Here is an 18,797-nt window from a genome sequence, read left to right as displayed (position 1 = left end):
AAGCAGTCCCTTGCAATTGCCGTATTGTACACACCAATATTTTGATATTGTTTTGAGCAGGTTTGTTTCGCTGTTGGGCAGGTTGACTCTCGGCAAGCTGCTGTTTGCAACAGGTGACTTTAGCTTATGCTGTCAGGGAGGTTTACTTCTTCACTGTTGCAGATACAGGTGATTTATTGATCTTTTTATTTTGCTCTCAAATATCAGTGTCGGTTATAGCGGTAGCACAGTCTGTCTGAGTCAACATGCTAGTATTTTTCTTGTCTCCCATAAAGGGCCTCCAATGCTCGTCTCCATATGTCATTGCAATGTCAGCCGCACTGTAAACTTCCAGCAGCACTTAACTGTTTTGTTTCTGAGCCATGGTTGCTTAGATGAGCCCCTGCAGGGAGGAGCTGAGTCTCTGTGTCTGCACTGTGACTGTTTGAAGTTGTGGGCCCACATGGGGAGATGAAAATGGCTTAGTTTGTATAGATTTCTAATGTAAATTAGTATCTTTAAAGAATTTATTTTCTTAGTACCGGTTACACTAAAATATTGATTATTTTGACAACACTAATAGCCGCACAGCACATCAAATCAGTCATCGTTGCAGTATCAGTGTGTGCAACATAAACAGTCACAAATAAATGTATTGATGCAATATTGAGTGGGCTAATATATTTCTGATTCCATGCATTAAAAACAGCTTTTTGGTCTTTCACAGTTTTCTTTTTTTTTATTCTCACACTTGAGATAGATGTTGATGCCCAAGATCCTAAAGCTCAGATGTAGTAGTGGAGGCATTGTGTAGATGGAAAAGAATTAGAGAAGTAGGGAAAATGCGGATTTCCATCAAAGCAAACCAGAAAGTTTAAATATTGGGGAAACGTCAAACAGCAAATTGTGTTACATAGAGAGAAAAACGCATGATAAATGTGTCCAGCACATTGCTGCGTTTGGAAATGAGTTTTCGTCATCTTATTGTCTCCACATGTGTCAATCTAAAATATTATCAGTGAAACGTTACAAAGAAAATTGATACCTTCAAATGATATTTTATCTGTTAGCACAATTATTAATATCAGCAGTTTGCACTGTTTCTGCTCTATATCAGTGTATCAAACTCAGACTCTGAAGTGAAACAGGTCCGTATCATTCAGTTGCATTTTAAACTCAAGTTTGACCTGAAACATTCTTTTTTTAGGCCCAACTTGCTCTGTACTGCGCAAATTAAAAATGTTTTGTTGAAACTAAAGATTTGAACTTTATTTGCGAATGAGCCAATAACAGTCCAGTCATTTAAGGCCGATAAGTCCTGCATGGCGCTCTATGAACCCTGATCATCATAACATTATTTGTTTTGTTTTTATTTTGGGGTGGGATTTCTACACAGGTCTAGACTGATTACATGGATGATCCTTTGGGAGTTGTTAAATTTTTTTTGGTAGTTATTAAGGAGTTTGTATTACCTTTTAAAAATGTGTGAAAAACTGGATTATAACCAGCTGCCTGAATACTTGGAGTAACCGTATGTCTCAAGATCCCTGTAACTGCTACTATGTTGTAAGAGAGTGGTAAGGGTGGAGCAGTGACACACAGCATGACATGATGGTCAATTTCTTTACTTCTCTGTCCCAGATCCAAAAAGTCTGAAAAAATGTGACTAGCATCTGGTGAGATCATACAGGAAGTGATCCCAGAGTGGGACAAAGAGTCATGTTATTGTAAGATGAGTGCTTATTAGAAAGTCAGCAGCTCTTAAACATCACATCTCAAGAACAACATTTTATTTTTGGGGGTGGGAGGGTCATGTGCTTGCACCTTGACATGCTAATTTATGATGTTTTCCCACTTTTTCCTCATCTGACATGTTTGTTCGTTTTGGTTCACTTATTGACATCCTAGATATCAGCAGAACTGTAAAATTACAAATGAGTGGCTTTGAGCTTATATCATGGGAGTAGAAGGGGCACAACAACGGGTCCTCGTTACAGTAAGTGAGACTTGCATTCAGGGGCTTTTTTGGAATCTCTCCACATTAGCAGATTATAATGTGTCTCGACATGACTGGCAATTAGTTCATACGCCTCTTTTTTTCCCCCAACTGGTGCTCTTGTTTCATATTCTGACCCTTTTATTGATAACTGTTTAGTGTATAGTCAACCTTTTTAAACACCACCGTCGGAAGACATTTTATATGTTCATTGTTACTGATTAACGTGAGTTTTATTTCTTTACAAACTGACCTCAGCATAGGCTGATTCTTTTCTATGAAAACCTAAGATGTTTCATTTTACTCTAATATGGTGATATTTTATAGTGATGAGGGGGAAACGGACTCTGTGAGTTAAATCTAACTTATATTGGGCTTCAGTTTCAAACTTAATGTAGCACACACAACAATGTGGAATCTATTATAGACAGCTGGCAAGTCTAAAGTGTTTTTTAAGGAGGGTTACATGGGGTATTTATGAGAAGTTGTCATGCCTTATGTATTCATTTGTGAGTTTACACCAAGTTTGTGTAAGCCACAAAGACAAGCTTATTCCAGCTAAAATAAGACCACCAGACGGGACTTTATCCCAGTGTAGATTATCTCAAAATATTTTATAAATGTTTTGATAATTCTGATCATTCCACACTGATGGCTAAAGAACACACATGAACAGCGTAAGATGGGATTAAAATATGGCATTGTTATTTTCTGTTAAACAGCCCACACCTGAAGTGTGTGTTGTGTGTAGTTGGTGGCAGATGCTCCACAGCGCCCAGCAATCCTTTATGAGCATCGTCTTGATTATTCTGATAATCGTCCATTCATATCCAAGTCCAGTAATTTGTTCTGACTTGTACACAGTGTGTCCGGCATGTTAAAGGCGCCAGTTGGTATCAATTGTGGAGACACAATGCGGCACTCTTTGTGTATTCTGCCTAAGTTTGCAGATTGTCCCAGAAAAAAACAGGAAACCGTTGCTTTTGTTTTTTGTTTTTCTAGAATACTCAGAGTGAAAAAATATGTTCTGGGTTGACTAGCCAGATATAAAGTATGTAGATATGAACAGCCACCTATTCAGTATGTCTGTTCAGTTTCCATAGTCACTCCAAGCAGGAAATGGAAACTTTAAGCAAGCCAGTTTTTAGCTTGCTGAAATTGTAAATATGCCTTGAGAGTATGAAACAAATCTAGTTTTTCTAATTTCAACTACTTATTTTTAATTTTGGTGCACTCACTGTTTTGTCTTGTCAGGTTCTGCTTTAATCTGAAGATAACATGATAACAGGTCCAACTGCATTCATCATATCTTTTATTTCTAGTATGCTGTTGAAGGATTTTGAGTTTGGTGTTGAAATGTTATCCATTTCCAAATGCCAACTACAATGGGTCATTGTGTTGCCGTGCACCAGAAACTGGCTAACTGAGGATAGAGGTGGTTGGCAGATTGCCTCACTGGGTAACAAGCTCACTCATGAGCCATGTGACAATGAGTGGGTAAGTGGAGTCTGTAAATGAGTGAGTCAGTGTGACCTCCTATCGCCTTTGCTGCCCGGACAAAGCACAAGGACATGAATGCCAGACGTCAGCATTATATTACCAGAACTCTATTTTTACCAAAGGACATTACAGAGATGCATATAGAACTGAAAGTTTGAATGCATATTTGAATTATTATTATTATAATTTTTTTCTGGTGTTTGAGTAATTTCAGACTTTTGGCCTTTTTTTCTCATAGACAGTCTTACTAAATGTTTGTGGGATATGTATCTCATTTCAGGTTTGTCAGATGGATCATACCTGATGAGGTTTCTCTGTTATTGAGAGTTTTGTTAATTTCATTTGAATACAGTGTTGTTAGTTGGGTTCATCGCATATTCCCTTCATACAACAAGCGTCTGTGGTCATCATCGTCTTTATTTGGCCTTATTTATTTTCTATTTTTCAGCCCTTATATTCTTTACAAATTTAACCCAAACAAAAACATTCACATGAAAGACAATTTTGTCATTTCTTTGTATTTTTATGAAAAGTTCACTCAGGGGGTTGTTTATACAACTCTGGACGTGAGTCATACTCTCGTGACATTACTGTACTACAATGGATCCAGATATTTGAATATTAACTGTCTCGAGCTTCTAGAACAACAGCTCTGCCAGGACTTTGAATATGTATGTTGATGTTTCACCTTGACAGGTCTATCAATGTGACTATTTGTTGTCATTTAGGAAAATTTAGGGGTGGTTTTTGTTACTGAAGCATCATTTTGTGTAGCTCTCAGGAGTTTGGGCAGTGACATGTCAGAAAAGAGAAACTATAATCAAACACAGACAAATGAAACTAGACAGATTAAATGAAATCTGGTTCTTCAGAAAACATTCCTACATTCTGTACTTCAGTTGACAAATTTGTTGGATATCAAAGATACACATGTATTTTAGACAATAATATGAGACATAAAGTTGTTGTTTTTTCTAACAGTAGTACTGTATTTCACCCTACATAAAGATGAAAACATTGCCTGTGAAGCATCTTGTGATTTACATCAGTGAACAGTTATGGAGTGTTACACCGTGTCCATTTCAGTTCATAAGCAGGACTTTGTCTGATGCCATTGGGACAGGTGCTCTCTTTAGATTGTATTACTATTGTGCCAACTACAGTGAATGGAAAACTTTTATGCGTCTCTGAGAAAAAACAAAATGAGAGCAAGATTATTATTTTAGAACGTTTTCCAACTTGAATGTGGTCTATAAACTATATAGCTCAGTCCGAAAACAAAAAGCACTCTCTTCCTGACTCTTATTTAAACTCATGACAAATAGAAGTCAGTACACCATATTTTAAGGTACATCCATTTATCCCCAAATAAAATTAAGCTTATCTATTATCCTGACATTTTCTCATTCATGCCTCACAACAAAAACCATGCTCTGCAGAAACCTTCCAAAGAACCAGATGGTTCTCACTTTCGCATGGTAGCAGTCAGGTGAAGGGTACAAAATAATTTCCAAGGCACTAAATGGTCAGGTAAACACAGTCAAGACAGTCATCAACTTTTTGGTTTTAAAAAGTGTTTTTAGCACAAGAACAACACAGCACATCCCCAGACGAACACCATAACCACAATGAAGCATGGTGGTGGCAGCATCATGCACTGGGGCTGTTTTCTTCAGCTGGAATTTTAAAGGTGCAGGAAAATATGAGCAGTTGCATATACTATTTAGTTTTGGCACAGAACCTTCAGGCTTCTGCTAGAAAGGTAGTACCCAGTACTGAGTCCAATGGAAAATTTGTGGGGTGGCCTAAAAAAAATGCTGTCCAAAGGAAGACTTGGACTGTCAATTCCTTTACCCAGAAATACCTTTGTTTTAGAATTCAAGGCTGCTTTAGAGTATTTAGGGATGTACATATGTGGAAAACATTTTTATCTTGGTCTTCTTTTTTCTACATCAAAGACCTGTCAATTTGTCAGGCTTATGTAAACTTTTTCTATCTATTGTACTTTTCTGGGTGGAAAACATTTGCCAAGACTCTTTCAGTATTAAAAACATAGTTTAAAGCTCTCAAACAAAGACGTTGTAGGAACAAATGTAGGTTGTGTAATAGTAAAATATGCAAAATATTCTTATTACCACTGCCCGGCATGTAAAGTTTTTGGTTAGACTTTACGAGGTTTGTTTTTTGTTTTGATTAACTTTTGACCTCTTACTTTAGATGGCCATGTTTGATGTTGTTCATTTTGTTTAAATGGCAACCAATAACAAATATCAAGAGGCATTCAAATGTATTAATGTCTTTGTTGATTAACTGAAGGCTTATTGAGGCAGTTTATTACTTATTTCCTTTACACTCTGTTTATTGTTTGCAGACTGACTCATTGGGAGTACTGAAATGACCAGCCAGTATCCTAGCCATGGAAAGAGATCCCCAGATAAAAAGCCACCCGCCATGGCCCCTAAACTCCATGTCCAGCGATCACCATCAAAGGAGGCCATTACCATCCACTTCTCAGCTCTTGGGAAGAAGGAAGAAGAGGAGGAAGAGGGTCTGTTCATACCAACCTCCTCTACAGCATCAGCTCCTCCAGACGACTCAAATATTGTGACGGCTCTGGAAGCAAGTGAGGACATGTTTGAAGGGGCTCCCCTGGATTCTGCAGCTGGCATTGCAGTCATTCCCGAATCCTTCAGGTTTTCTCCCAGTTCAAGTAATCCCACTAACCGTTCTCTGACACAAACCCTGTCTTCACATGTTCCTGAGGAAAAGGCCTCAATTGCCAATTCTTCTCCCATAAAATCTCTGAGCTTTCCCTCCACCTTAGGGTTGGTAAAGTCACTATCCTCGGACGTTGAGTCCCATGATGGGGTCTCCTCTGCTCCGACTTCATCATTAAGACACAGGCAACTCATGAAAAGTCTCGTCAAATCCCTGTCCTCGGATACATCCCAGGACTCATCCTCTTCTTCCACATCCTACCGTCTTCCAGAGTCTCGCCTTAACCTGCAAGTCTTAAAGCAATTTGCACAGTCAAGGATGCAGTCTGCTGCAGTGGCATCAGTTAGCGATTCTAAAACTGCCCCCTCATCGCCATTAACTTCTCCAGACAACCGAAGCTTCTTTAAAGTCTCAGAAGTCGAAGCACGATTTGAGGACACCAAGCGGCGTCTCACTGAAGCCATTTCCGAACCACTCCAGCTGCTCAGTAAGATCATGGATGAAAAGAGTGGTGGTGGCATTTACCGGCCTAAGGCGCTGTCTGCCAGTGCCACAGAACTCTCTGCCCTCACTTCTGCCAATGGTAACCAAGAGAGCAACAACAACTACTGCATCAAAGAGGAGGATGGAGGTGAAGTTGAGGCAGAAAGCCCCAACAGCTGGACTGCTGTTGCAGCCGAGTCACCTCAAGACCCCTCGGCCGACACTAAAAGCCCAATTAAACTATCTTTACTTTCTATGTCTTCTCTGGCAAAACAGGAGGAGGAGGACTTTTGCATTCTGAACAATGAAGACTTTGAGTTTTGCACTGACATAGAGGCTGAAGTTATTGAAGGAACTAATGACACTCGAACTGGTAGTCAACTGCCACTAAGTGGTAGTTCGGACCCAGGCTGTGATGATGAATGTGAAGGTTTTGAGCCAGCACCTGATGTCCCACACTATACTCTCGCTCTCCTTACTGTTCTGGTCTATGGGTGCTTTGTATTACCACTTCCAAGCTACATTGGAGGAATGCTACTTGGGGTTGGACTAGGATTCTTTTTAGCTATCGGTGTTGTTTGGCTCACAGGACCAAAACGGTCTGGAGGTGAAGAGAGACATTCCAGAATCCACAGATGGCTGTGGAATAGGACCAAGCTGAATGTTAAAGAGCCAGAAATCTATAAGGTCAGTCATTTCAACCCTTTTTATCACTTATTTAATTCTTTTATGCTGTGGTATTTTTGTCAGCTTAATAATAAACACAGTTTTGTTTTCTTTTTACAGTTTGAGAACAGATGATTATGTAGATTATGTAAATTTTTAGATTAAATGTTGAATCAATAAACTATATTGATTTGCTACACTTTCTTGTGCTTTTTGGCTAAGACATAAATTAAAAGTAAATATTTGTGAAAGTGGTCAGATATTCTGATTTGTATTTATGTTGTTTTAATAATATTTGGAAATGAATTGCAATTGTTAAATGTTTCCTTAAAGAAACATTGCAACTGTGACTGAATTTAAAAAGCTTCACTTCAGAGGGCATGTCTAATTGTAACCACTTTCTTATTTATTTTCAGTTGTGTTATAGCTCACAGTGGTTATATTTATTTACATGTCCAAAATTGATAATTGCGTAAGAAGACTAGAACAGGACCACCAAGAACAGATTCAAAAGTTGTGATGAATGATGTTACTAACGGAACGCCAACACTTCATTAATGCTGAACACAAAAACCATTCAAGTAAAGGAATAGTGGTGCTAATGTCTCTTTCTTGAATTGCAGTTTAGAAAGTGAGGATATCTATGAAATGGAAGTTAGTAAAAATACTGCAAAGTCACAGGCATTAGCCTGCACATAAGAGACCAGCAGCCTGTCCAGAAAATAGTCTGTCCTGTCTGCGAGGTGCTCATTTCAATCTGTTCTATTTTAATGAGCCGAAATGGCCCAAATATGTAATGGGGGTTTAAAGTTAACAGACCGATATTATCCCTTTGATGCAGCTGGAGGGGTGTCACAGACCCATGACAGCTATGCAATATAAGGGTACGGAGGAGTTGTGAAACGAGCAATTTAGTGATGTGGGTCAAAGCAAAAACACCTTCATTAGCAGTCCATTTGTTTAGGGAGAACAGAATTGGATCCAGATAATAACATGTTGTAGCTTAGTAAACTTTCTGCTACAACACCTGTGGCTGCCTCAATGATCTAGCGTAGCAGTGGCATAAAGGGACCTAGTCATTTAGCTGTACTTAATTCCTTCCTTAGTGAGGAGGACCCGTTTACTTTCCCAAAGCTCATCTACTGTGCCTTGCGAAAGTACTCGGCCCCCTTGAACTGGTCAACCTCTTGCCACATTTCAGGCTTCAAACATAAAGATATAAAATTCAAATTTTTGTTGAAGAATCAACAAGTGGGACACAATCGTGAAGTGGAATGAAATTTATTGGATGTGTCAAATTTTTTTAACAAATAAAAAACTGAAAAGTGGGGCGTGCAATATTATTCGACCCCCTTGCGTTAATACTTTGTAGCGCCACCCTTTGCTGCAATTACAGCTACAAGTCGCTTGGGGTATGTCTCTATCAGTTTTGCACATCGAGAGACTGAAATTCTTGCAACCATTCTTCCTTGCAAAACAACTGGAGCTCAGTGAGGTTGGATGGAGAGCGTTCGTGAACAGCAGTCTTCAGCTCTTACCACAGATTCTCGATTGGAATCAGGTCTGGACTTTGACTTGGCCATTCCAACACCAGGATACGTTTATTTGTGAACCATTCCATTGTAGATTTGGCTTTATGTTTTGGATCATTGTCTTGTTGGAAGATAAATCTCCATCCCAGTCTCGGGTCTCTTGCAGACTCCAACAGGTTTTCTTCCAGAATGGTCCTGTATTTGGCCCCATCCATCTTCCCATCAATTTTGACCATCTTCCCTGTCCCTGCTGATGAAAAGCAGGCCCAAACCATGATGCTGCCACCACCATGTTTGACAGTGGGGATGGTGTGTTCATGGTGATGAGCTGTGTTGCTTTTACGCCAAACATATCGTTTTGCATTGTGGCCAAACAGTTAGATTTTGGTTTCATCTGACCAGAGCACCTTCTTCCACATGTTTGGTGTGTCTCCCAGGTGGCTTGTGACACACTTCTGGAGTAAGTTTGCTGCACTGAAAGTAAAGGGGGCCGAATAATATCGCACGCCCCACTTTTCAGTTTATTTGTTAAAAAAGTTTGACACATCCAATAAATGTCATTCCACTTCACGATTGTGTCCCACTTGTTGATTCTTCAACAAAAATTTGAATTTTATATCTTTATGTTTGAAGCCTGAAATGTGGCAAGAGGTTGAAAAGTTCAAGAGGGCCGAGTACTTTCGCAAGGCACTGTATGTTTCCTACATACAGGGTGTTTGGGGAAGTCCAAGTGTTCACACTGTCCTTTCCTGTGCTGCCAATACGCCTTGGGTCAAGAAAATAATCTATTTGCTGTTTATGCTCTGCAGTTCCGGTAGACATGTCATCGTATATGGAAGTGCCTTTTCTTTAGAGAACGCGGTTCTTAAGACTCCTTTGTGTCAAAAAAGTTTTTCTATCTATTTTCCTTAAAAATGAAAGGTTTGGCAATCATTTATTTAGACTTTCTCAAACTAGCATGTGATGATATTTGACTTTAATGCGGAAAGTCAATAAATACTAATAGTTGGTAGCTTTTTTTGAACAGCCATGGGTTATTAAATAATGTCTGATTTAAAAAAAAAATAATAATAATACTAGAGCACAATAATAATATAAGTGCCAAGAATAACAACAAAGGTTAATATTTTATCATTTCAGATTTCAACACCAATATGGTTCAATGGAGCATTGTTTATGAAACCAGTATGTTATTCTTTCAGGGCTGGATGAATGAGATTTCAAATTATGATGCAGAGACTTACCACGCCACACTCACTCACTCTGTATTCGTCCGCCTCGAGGGTACCATCATTCGTCTTTCCAAGCCCAACCACAACATCGCCCGCCGTGCCGCACACAACGAACCAAAGTCTGACGTGAGCTTTGTCAGTCAGAAGATCTATGACCTTAGCAACAGCAAGGTATGCTTTTACACTACTGATTTACCATGTTTTCAGATGTAATCTTACACATCCTTGGAAGGTTTTATTTAAAGTTGTTCTTTATCTTTTGAAAAGTAAACTGATAGTCAGTGGAGAGTCCGCAAACAGTAGCTCATTGTAAGATGCAGTGAGTACACCACTAAGTGGAAATATCCAAACTGTGCCGAAAGTTTCAATGTTTTGTGTGGCCACCATTATTTTCTAGCACTGCCTTAACTCTTTTGGGCATGGAGTTCACTAAAGATACACAGGTTTACATTGGAATCCTCTCCAGTCCTCATTGGCGAAATCAGGAAGCTGCTGGATGTTGGAGACCTTGCACTCCTCCACCTTCTGTCTGAGGATGCCTCACAGATGCTCAGTAGGGTTTAGGTCTGAAGACCTGCTTGGTCAGTCCAGCACCTTTACCCTCAGTTTTTTTAGCAAGGCAGTGGTCGTCATGGAGGTGTGTTTGGGGTCATTATCATGTTGGAATGCTAAACACTGCTTATCAGACCCCAGGACATGGTTCCAGTAGTCTGCTCACCATGAAGACCAATGTGATGCAGTTTGTGGCGTATGGTCTGAGCACTGACAGGCTGACCCCACTGCCTTCCCCCTCGCCCTTCAACCTTAGCAGCAATGCTGGCAGCACTCATACGTCTATTTTCAAAGACATCCTCTGGATATGAAGCTGAACTCGACTTCATTGTTTGACCATGGCGAGGCCAGTGGAACCTGTCCTGTACAACCGCTGTATGGTTTTAGCCACTGTGCTGCAGCTCAGCATCAAGGTGTTGGCAATCTTCTTAAAGCCTAGGCCACCTTTATGTTGAACAGTTATTTTTCTCAGATCCTCAGAGAGTTCTTTGCCCTGAGGTGCCATGTTGAACTTCTATTGACCAGGATGAGAGAGTGTGAGAGCAATAACACCAAATTTAACTACCTGCTCCCCATTCACACCTGAGACCTGTAACTCTTAACAAGTCACATGGCTTGGGGGAAGGGAAAATGGCTAATTGGGCACAATTTAGACATTTTCACTTAGGGGTGTACTCACTTTTATTTAGACATTAATGGCTGTGTTGAGTTACTTTGAGGGGACAGCAAATTTGCACCATTATACAGGCTGTACACTGACTAATTTAACTTGTGTCAAAGTGTCATATCTTCAGTGTTGTCCTATGATATAATAAAGATGTAATAACATTTATAAAAATGTCAGGGGTGTACTCACTTTTGTGAGATACGGTATTTATTACCATTAGCATTACACCAATAAAATTAGCTTTTTGGTGAAAGAATAAAAAACATGATGACCTGACAAACCTGTTTAATTTTCCCACAAACCTTCCCTCAGGTCTACTTAGTGCCTCTAAATCTAGCCAGGAAGCGAGTGTGGAACAAAAAATACCCCATCTGCATTGAACTTGGCAGACAAGAAGACTTCATGTCAAAGGCAGAAGGCAACAAGTCTGAAGGCAGCGAGACCTCAAGTTCTGGTATTAATGGAGAGAGAACCAGTGGAGCACAGGACCGACAATCCTCTCTGTCTCGAAGAGACCGGACCATCTTCCTGTTTGGCCGGACTGGGAGGGAGAAAGAGGAATGGTTCCAACGGTTTCTGTCAGCCTCTAATGTCAGAGCAGACGTGAAGAAAGTTCCCTGTGTTGGAACCAGTAAAAAAGGTCAATAGGAGATTTTTAAGCACTTTTCTGTTGTTGATATTTTTTTAATCCAGGCTTACATAAAAATCCCTATAAGAACATTTCAAAATGGGAATCTGTAATTTGTTACAGCCACAACCTCAGCTTCTCACAGCCGCAGCAGTAGTCGCAGCAGTCTCGATGAAGCCCTGGCACCACAGCTCAAGTCTAGAGACTCAACAGCCTCCCTGACAATAGCAGGCAGTGGCAAAGGCAAACTTTTTTTAGACTACAGTGTGTACATGGGCTCCTTACTGCCAAAACAGCAGGCAGTCGGTCTCACATCAGCGAGCTCTGCTCAGAGTCTGCAGAGCACCCCTGGAGCTGATAAAAAGGTAGCACAAGTTTATTTTATAATGATAAAATATTCTGTTCTCTTTCTAAGGTGGTAACCTGTCACTTTATGTTCAGCTTCTGGGCTTATAATTAAAAAGTTGAAGGAGGATAATAAAAATGCAGCAGGTTTGAATGTTTTAGACTCATGTTAATGGGAACTCTGTGCTTAGCTTCAGAGTAACACTTCAGCTCAGGTGCAGCCCAGGGGAGAGGAAGAGGACTCTGTTGCCTGGGTGAACGCAGTTCTCGGCAGGCTCTTCTGGGACTTCCTGACCGAGCCCTATTGGGGTGAACAAGTTTCCAAGAAGATTCAGATGAAGCTCAGCAAGATAAGAGTGAGTGTAAACAAGACCTGTTACGAGCTTTAGGTACTGGAGTACACAAATGCACCATCTTCCCCATTTTAATGCTCAGTTTGAACCTCAGACAGTCATCTTCAGCACACCTAGATGGCTAAATACATTAGGTTGCTGCCATGTGAATGGCTGATTCACTATTTGTATTTACAAGCATTAAACTAAATAAGTGATCACTGAGTGTAGTTATGCAGAGGGGTCCCTTTGCTGTTCTGTTTGTGTTGTGGGTTCAACATCATCTTACCATTTGTATAGTTTCTATACATTTCAGCAGTGTTGTACTCAAATCAACTGGTCCCCCTAAGTGATGTTAAATATTATTAAAACATTTCACAGAGTCCTCACACTGGCTGTATGCTTGTTTTTTCAGCTGCCTTACTTCATGAATGAGCTAACCCTGACAGAACTGGACATGGGCACAAGCACTCCCAGAATCCATGGAGCATCTGCACCTTCAGTTGACTATCGAGGCAAGAGATGGGCCACACAACACACACAGATATACACACATGGGTGGTAATCATGAGTTTGGACTAGCTATTCAGCCTGTGAAAGCATCTGCTCTGTGAGACCATGTCAAGGAAGGCAACCTTTATTTCTTTCTGCTTTTAAACATGTTGCAGGTTTAAGTGTTTAAGCTCTTTAATGACTGTGACAACATAGCACTTTGACAAATAATCACATAAGAGATGTCAGTTCTAAGGTGTAGCGATATGATCATCAGGTTCTGAATCCGACAGCGTTCCTCATATAAAGTTCTCACAGACTTTTGCTTCAATATTCAAATCTTTTGGAACAGTTGCTATGACAAACAACACAGTTTGTGCAACACGCTGACGAGTTTCAAATTCACAAATTCAAAGCAAGAATATACTTCTAGATCAGTTAAAGCAGATCCGTTCTGTGTACCTGCAATAGTTGCATAGTTGCAGCAGTTTGTAATGCAACCATAAATCTTTTTCAGAGGTGAGCATGATGATGGTCTCTGGGGCTTAAAGCGGGGGTGACCAATATGATGATCCTAGGATCCTAGATCAGGAAGGATGAGAAAAGGCTCACCAGCTGCCAAATTAGAGAGATTGTGTAATCATCTATAAGACACATTCTATGCATTGCAGTTCTATGCTTTCGCTCTGATGCGTAGATCTCGTTCTCCTCCTTTTCATTTAACTTAAAAAAACAACCCAAAAAACTTTTATGCAGCTGGCATTCAATACTTAAAATTACCCTGAAAACTATATTTGGTGGCCCCGCTTTATACTGAGGAGTTTATTGATCATCCATCGAACACAGAGTCTCAGGTTGAAGAAGGCAGTGAAAGTAAGGCAGGCATATTTAAACCAGTCCACCCCAAGTGTAATATGTTGCTGGACTTTAAACTTTACAACTGTGCATGGAAGGCGTTTTAAGGATGTCATGTCCTCACTATAGCAGGGGAAAACTACAAACTCCTTCAGCTGCTACCAGCTAAATAGTTTCTGTTTAACTGGTTACCAGCCCTTCAGATTTATTGAACTACTACCAGTATTGTATCCAAAGGTTGGATTACACTGGGAATATCATATTAGGAACAGGATTGTCTATGACTCTATAGGTGCATCTCAATAAATTAGAATATATTCATAATACTTTGTCTTTTTATCACCTACCTGTTTCGTGCTCTCAGACCCACCTACATACCTGTGTTCAATAGGCTTAAGAGTTTGTGTTTTGTAAAATTTCATTTTGTAGATTTATTTTTCATAACCCAGAATTTCTGGTAACAGACAATACATACATACATATATATATATATATGTATGTATATGTATGTATATATAGGCAGGCATGGCAGGCATGTGTATATATATATATATATATATATATATATATATGTATATGTATATATATATGTATATATATATAAATAATGCAAAAGCCATAATGCTTCACTTGTTCAAGTAAATCTGTTGGGCTTGTTCTTGGCACTCAGGCAACAATTGTGAGTCAGGACAGGACACCAAAACAAAAGGGAACATACTAAGATTTTATGTACCAGTCAAGCAAAACAAGCGTTGAAACTCCCCCCTGAGCTTATCAGGCAGTCAGGTCAGAGAGGCATGCTTCTTATTTGTGTTTAAAGTACAACTATTCGCCTCTAAAGCTGCTGTGTCACTGTCTGACCAACAACACCTCAGGGCTTTGTTTGATGCCGTCCTTTGCTACAGTATTAGAAGCTTTGCATGGTTGGAGATGTTGCAGTAAGGATGGTGTAATCGATGTTGTGCAGATCCTGAAATATTTCTCCAGTTGACAGAAATGTGTTTAGTCTTTTTTTTCGGCGCAACACAGAAAATAAATAATCACATAACCAGGATGTCTGTCTGAGTAATTAGGTTGAAGCTTAAACCTGTACAGCTAATGCGGTGTTTGAATTTTATTTAAATGGGTGCATGTGGAGAAAGATTGAACTCTGCTTCCTTTTTGTTGTCCTTCCATACAGTCTGTCCTTTCATCACGAGTATTTGGTGCTCTCTTTCAGAACTTTCCTCCCGCTGCATTACCTTCCTCTTTGTGGGTATACTTAGTTTTCACTCTTCTTCTCTGCGCCATGAGTCACTGCCTCATTTTTATCACGCAGCTCTCGTATAAACCTTCAATGAGAGCAGGGGTGTATTGCATCACTAACCGAAATAGCAACAGCTTTTGTTCATTTATTTTCTAAAACATGGATCATGTTTGGACTATTACCCAGAACATCGATATAGAAATAAGTGCTCAGGAGGTGGTGTATAAGTCTAACTAATGCCTCTTTATACATTTGGATCAAGCTTACTTGACATTTTTTCTGCTAATCCCAGTGTATGTTTCTGTTTTGAGGCTGAAACTTTGCAGGGGAAAGGTCATTTTTAATGACCTACCAAATCCTCCAACAGAAACAATCTGGTAAGTTTCTGGAAATTGTTTCAGAATTGGAAATGGCACAAGTGGTTCTATTCTCCAGGCATCTCAAGTCTTCCTCTTTGCTTTTCTTGCAAGCTCATTCCTGGAACAAGCTGCTGATTGCAGTGGATCAATGAACCTTGTCTGTTGTGTGTTGAGCATATTGTCATTGAGTAATTGGCCTTTTTTTGCATGAACATTTTTCTTACATAGTTTTTATTTAATGTTACACAATCTCCATATGCAACCCCATCCCTGCAAAACATATCTTCTGTCATCCCTCCATATAGTCTGACCTCTCATCACATGTATATTTGGTGCTCTTTTCCAAATTTTTTTTTTCCTTTATACAGTCTTCATATCTAAAAGGATATTTGTAGTGACGTTTCTTTCCATGCAAGGTAGAAGAACGCCCCCAATGCAGCAAATTGCTCTCTTTGTCTTGCAATCCCCCCCCACCAGTCTGACAGTGAGACAAGACCCACCAGTCTGAGCAGAACAAACTTGTTCACCCTGCCTGACTGCTTTAATGAAAGTTTCTTTGTCTGTTTATACCTGCTGCTTTGCCAAACCTTTAGTTCTGTCATTGGTTTTGTTCAGGCTTTGATTTTTTTCCTCAGATATTTTGCTTCTTAACTTTCTGTTTCTCTTTTTACTGCTTCAGGACAAAAAAAGGTTAATTCTTGGCTATATGCTGCTGATCCAACCTTATCATCTCTAAACCACTTTAAGATTTTTAGTTTATTTTACAATACTACTATTAATCCTACATTTTATTTCTATGGATTTTGTCAATCCTTTAGAATACTAATCTATAGGAGAAAATACCAATAACATACAGGCTAACTTTACCCAGTTAAATAGCCCTGTCTTTAAGCTATTGATAGCAGTGACATCTAATTAAATGGGGTTTCTTCATTGTAGAGAAAGTGACAAACTAATTATGTACTTGCCTGTTTTTAAATTAGGTTATCTAAATAGCTTTAAATACAAATTTACATTCTGGCTCTTCTTTGATTTATCATTTGTCAAGGTTTGCTGCCATCAAGTGATAAAAACAGAAACTACAAGCATGTAAAGCTCACTTTATACCTGCTTCCAATGGATGATTCTGGTTTATTTATTTATTTTTTTTCTTAATAAAAAGATGTAGAATGAAGAAAGAGTTGTTGGATTTAATATTTTCTTTTTTTCTAACTTTATTTATAGGTTTTTCAAACAGGTGATTACAAAAATGAAGGACAATGAATAGATATTTGAAATTTATGGAGGGGCCAGGTTCTATTAATTTGAATTTAAAATCTTTGCTATCCTGGAGAGAGGGGAAGCATAGCAGGCACGCGATGGTATCTAAACAAATGCATTTTAGTCGGTGCAAAACTGTCCACCATATGTTGGAAAGATGCAAAACTGCCCCCGTGTAATACATCTCTCACATTTTTCAGTCCTAAGTTTGCCCAAGAAGAGAAGGTACTGTTCAGCACAGGTGTTAACATGCAGATGTAAGCGAAGGAGTGCCAACAGCAGACTTTCATACCTCACATTAAAAACCAACCCTTTTGTGGTTGGATTACCCACTTTACATCCAAATAAACACAGCCCCATCACTGTAAGTTAAATTCATCCTGTCAGACTTTGTTGATACTCAGATGTCATCAAAGCTGAGATTTATCTAAGTTACATTTATGTGGAGGTTTTTGGGCTATAAGCTAAGCTTCACGGACACGATTTAAGAGGGGAGACGAAGAATAAACAGCGCAGGACTTTATAGAGCTCAGTATAGGCACACAGCCACTGAAGATATTTAACCCCTTGAAAAGAACCACAGTAACAGATGAAGACTTGCTAGTGCACCTTTCTTAGTTAACCCATGTTGCTCAGCATAAAAGTAATACATTTTCTTTTTAAAGAAGATTTTCTATTTTCTTTTTAAAGAGCGTTCTTTCAACTCTAAAAACTGTAAAAAAATAAACTAGTCGTAGGAAAAAATCATTAACCCTGATATCCACATGCATATCCAGCTGACTTGTGGGCGCGGAGCTGGTGGTGTAGGGGTTCGTGCGCAACCACATATAGAGGCTGTAGTCCTCGAAGCAGCCGTCCCAGGTTCGAGTCCCGGACCCAGCAACCTTTGCCGAATGTCTCTCCCTCTCTTTGCCCCTTCTTCCTGTCTGCCTACTATCAAAAAATAAATGCCTCTAGTGCCGAAAAAATATATATATAAATAAAAATCCAGCTGACTTGTGAGAGGATAATGTTTGTTTAGCCTCCTACATATACATTTACTTTTCCTTCCCATAAAAAGGACTCCTGGATCAGTGCTTCTTTCTTCTCTTTGTGTCTCTGCTCTGTTCTCTCAAACCCCCGGTCGGTCGTGGCAGATGGCCGCTCACACTGAACCTGGTTCTGCTCGAGGTTTCTTCTTGTTAAAAGGGAGTTTTTCCTCTCCACTGTCGCTACATGCATGCTCAGTATGAGGGATTGCTGCAAAGTCAACGCCAGTGACTGTCCACTGTCTCTACATGCTCATCCAGGAGGAGTGAATACTGCAAGTCTGACTGGATGCAATCTGCTGGGTTTCCTTAGATAGAAAAACTTTTTATCAAATTTGAATAAATAACTAACTCTGACTGCACTGTTCAATGGTTAGGATTAATTGGAATGTATGTACCTGACTGTTGTGAAGTGCCTTGAGACAACATGTGTTGTGAATTGGCGCCATATAAATAAAATTGAATTGAATTGAAAACTGAATTGAATTGAATTGAGTTTTTTTACTGAGGGAAATTACTAATTTCTAAAACAATTTTTTTTTAAATTAGATCTTTATAGCTTTAATTGTTTTAGATTAGCTGACTGCAGCTCTGATTTTGGACACAGCTATTTAGAGAAGTGATTGCATGTTTTTTTTTTACTCCAAACTGACAGCTGTTGAGGAAATGCTGCTGCTTGAGGGGGGTCATGTCATGTCACTGGGTGTCTTTGAGTGTCCAAACTGGTGCAGATACAAGTGTCCCAGGCCACTTATGGAGGTGGTCTGAGGACACCGTGCTTCTTTTTGTGCATTGAGACCTTCAGCCAATCACTGCGGCTGCTTGTAAGTGCCGGTTCTAAAAGGGGTCTTATGTAACACAACAAGAGTGAGAAAAAAAAAACAATTTACTCTAAGCACCACAGTGTTAAAGTGGAAGGAGTGTTGC

General features: G+C 39.5%; 1 protein-coding gene across 3 annotated transcripts in view; it reads left to right on the top strand.

Moving 5' to 3' along the window:
- Positions 1-18,797, top strand: part of LOC124868204 (testis-expressed protein 2-like) — a 41,745-nt gene that overhangs the window by 17,215 nt on the left and 5,733 nt on the right. For all 3 annotated transcript variants that reach the window (XM_047365151.1, XM_047365149.1, XM_047365150.1), the window contains 6 exons: positions 5,847-7,363; positions 10,077-10,277; positions 11,638-11,965; positions 12,077-12,318; positions 12,490-12,654; positions 13,046-13,145. In XM_047365151.1, coding sequence (XP_047221107.1) covers positions 5,870-7,363; positions 10,077-10,277; positions 11,638-11,965; positions 12,077-12,318; positions 12,490-12,654; positions 13,046-13,145 — 2,530 coding nt within the window. In that variant the 5' untranslated portion in view covers positions 5,847-5,869. The remainder of the gene's footprint in view (positions 1-5,846; positions 7,364-10,076; positions 10,278-11,637; positions 11,966-12,076; positions 12,319-12,489; positions 12,655-13,045; positions 13,146-18,797) is intronic.

Source organism: Girardinichthys multiradiatus, chromosome 5 (assembly GCF_021462225.1).
Source record: "Girardinichthys multiradiatus isolate DD_20200921_A chromosome 5, DD_fGirMul_XY1, whole genome shotgun sequence".
NCBI classification, from domain to species: domain Eukaryota; kingdom Metazoa; phylum Chordata; class Actinopteri; order Cyprinodontiformes; family Goodeidae; genus Girardinichthys; species Girardinichthys multiradiatus.
The sequence above is the reverse complement of the archived record's forward strand: the minus strand, read 5'-3'. Positions and strand labels throughout refer to the sequence as shown.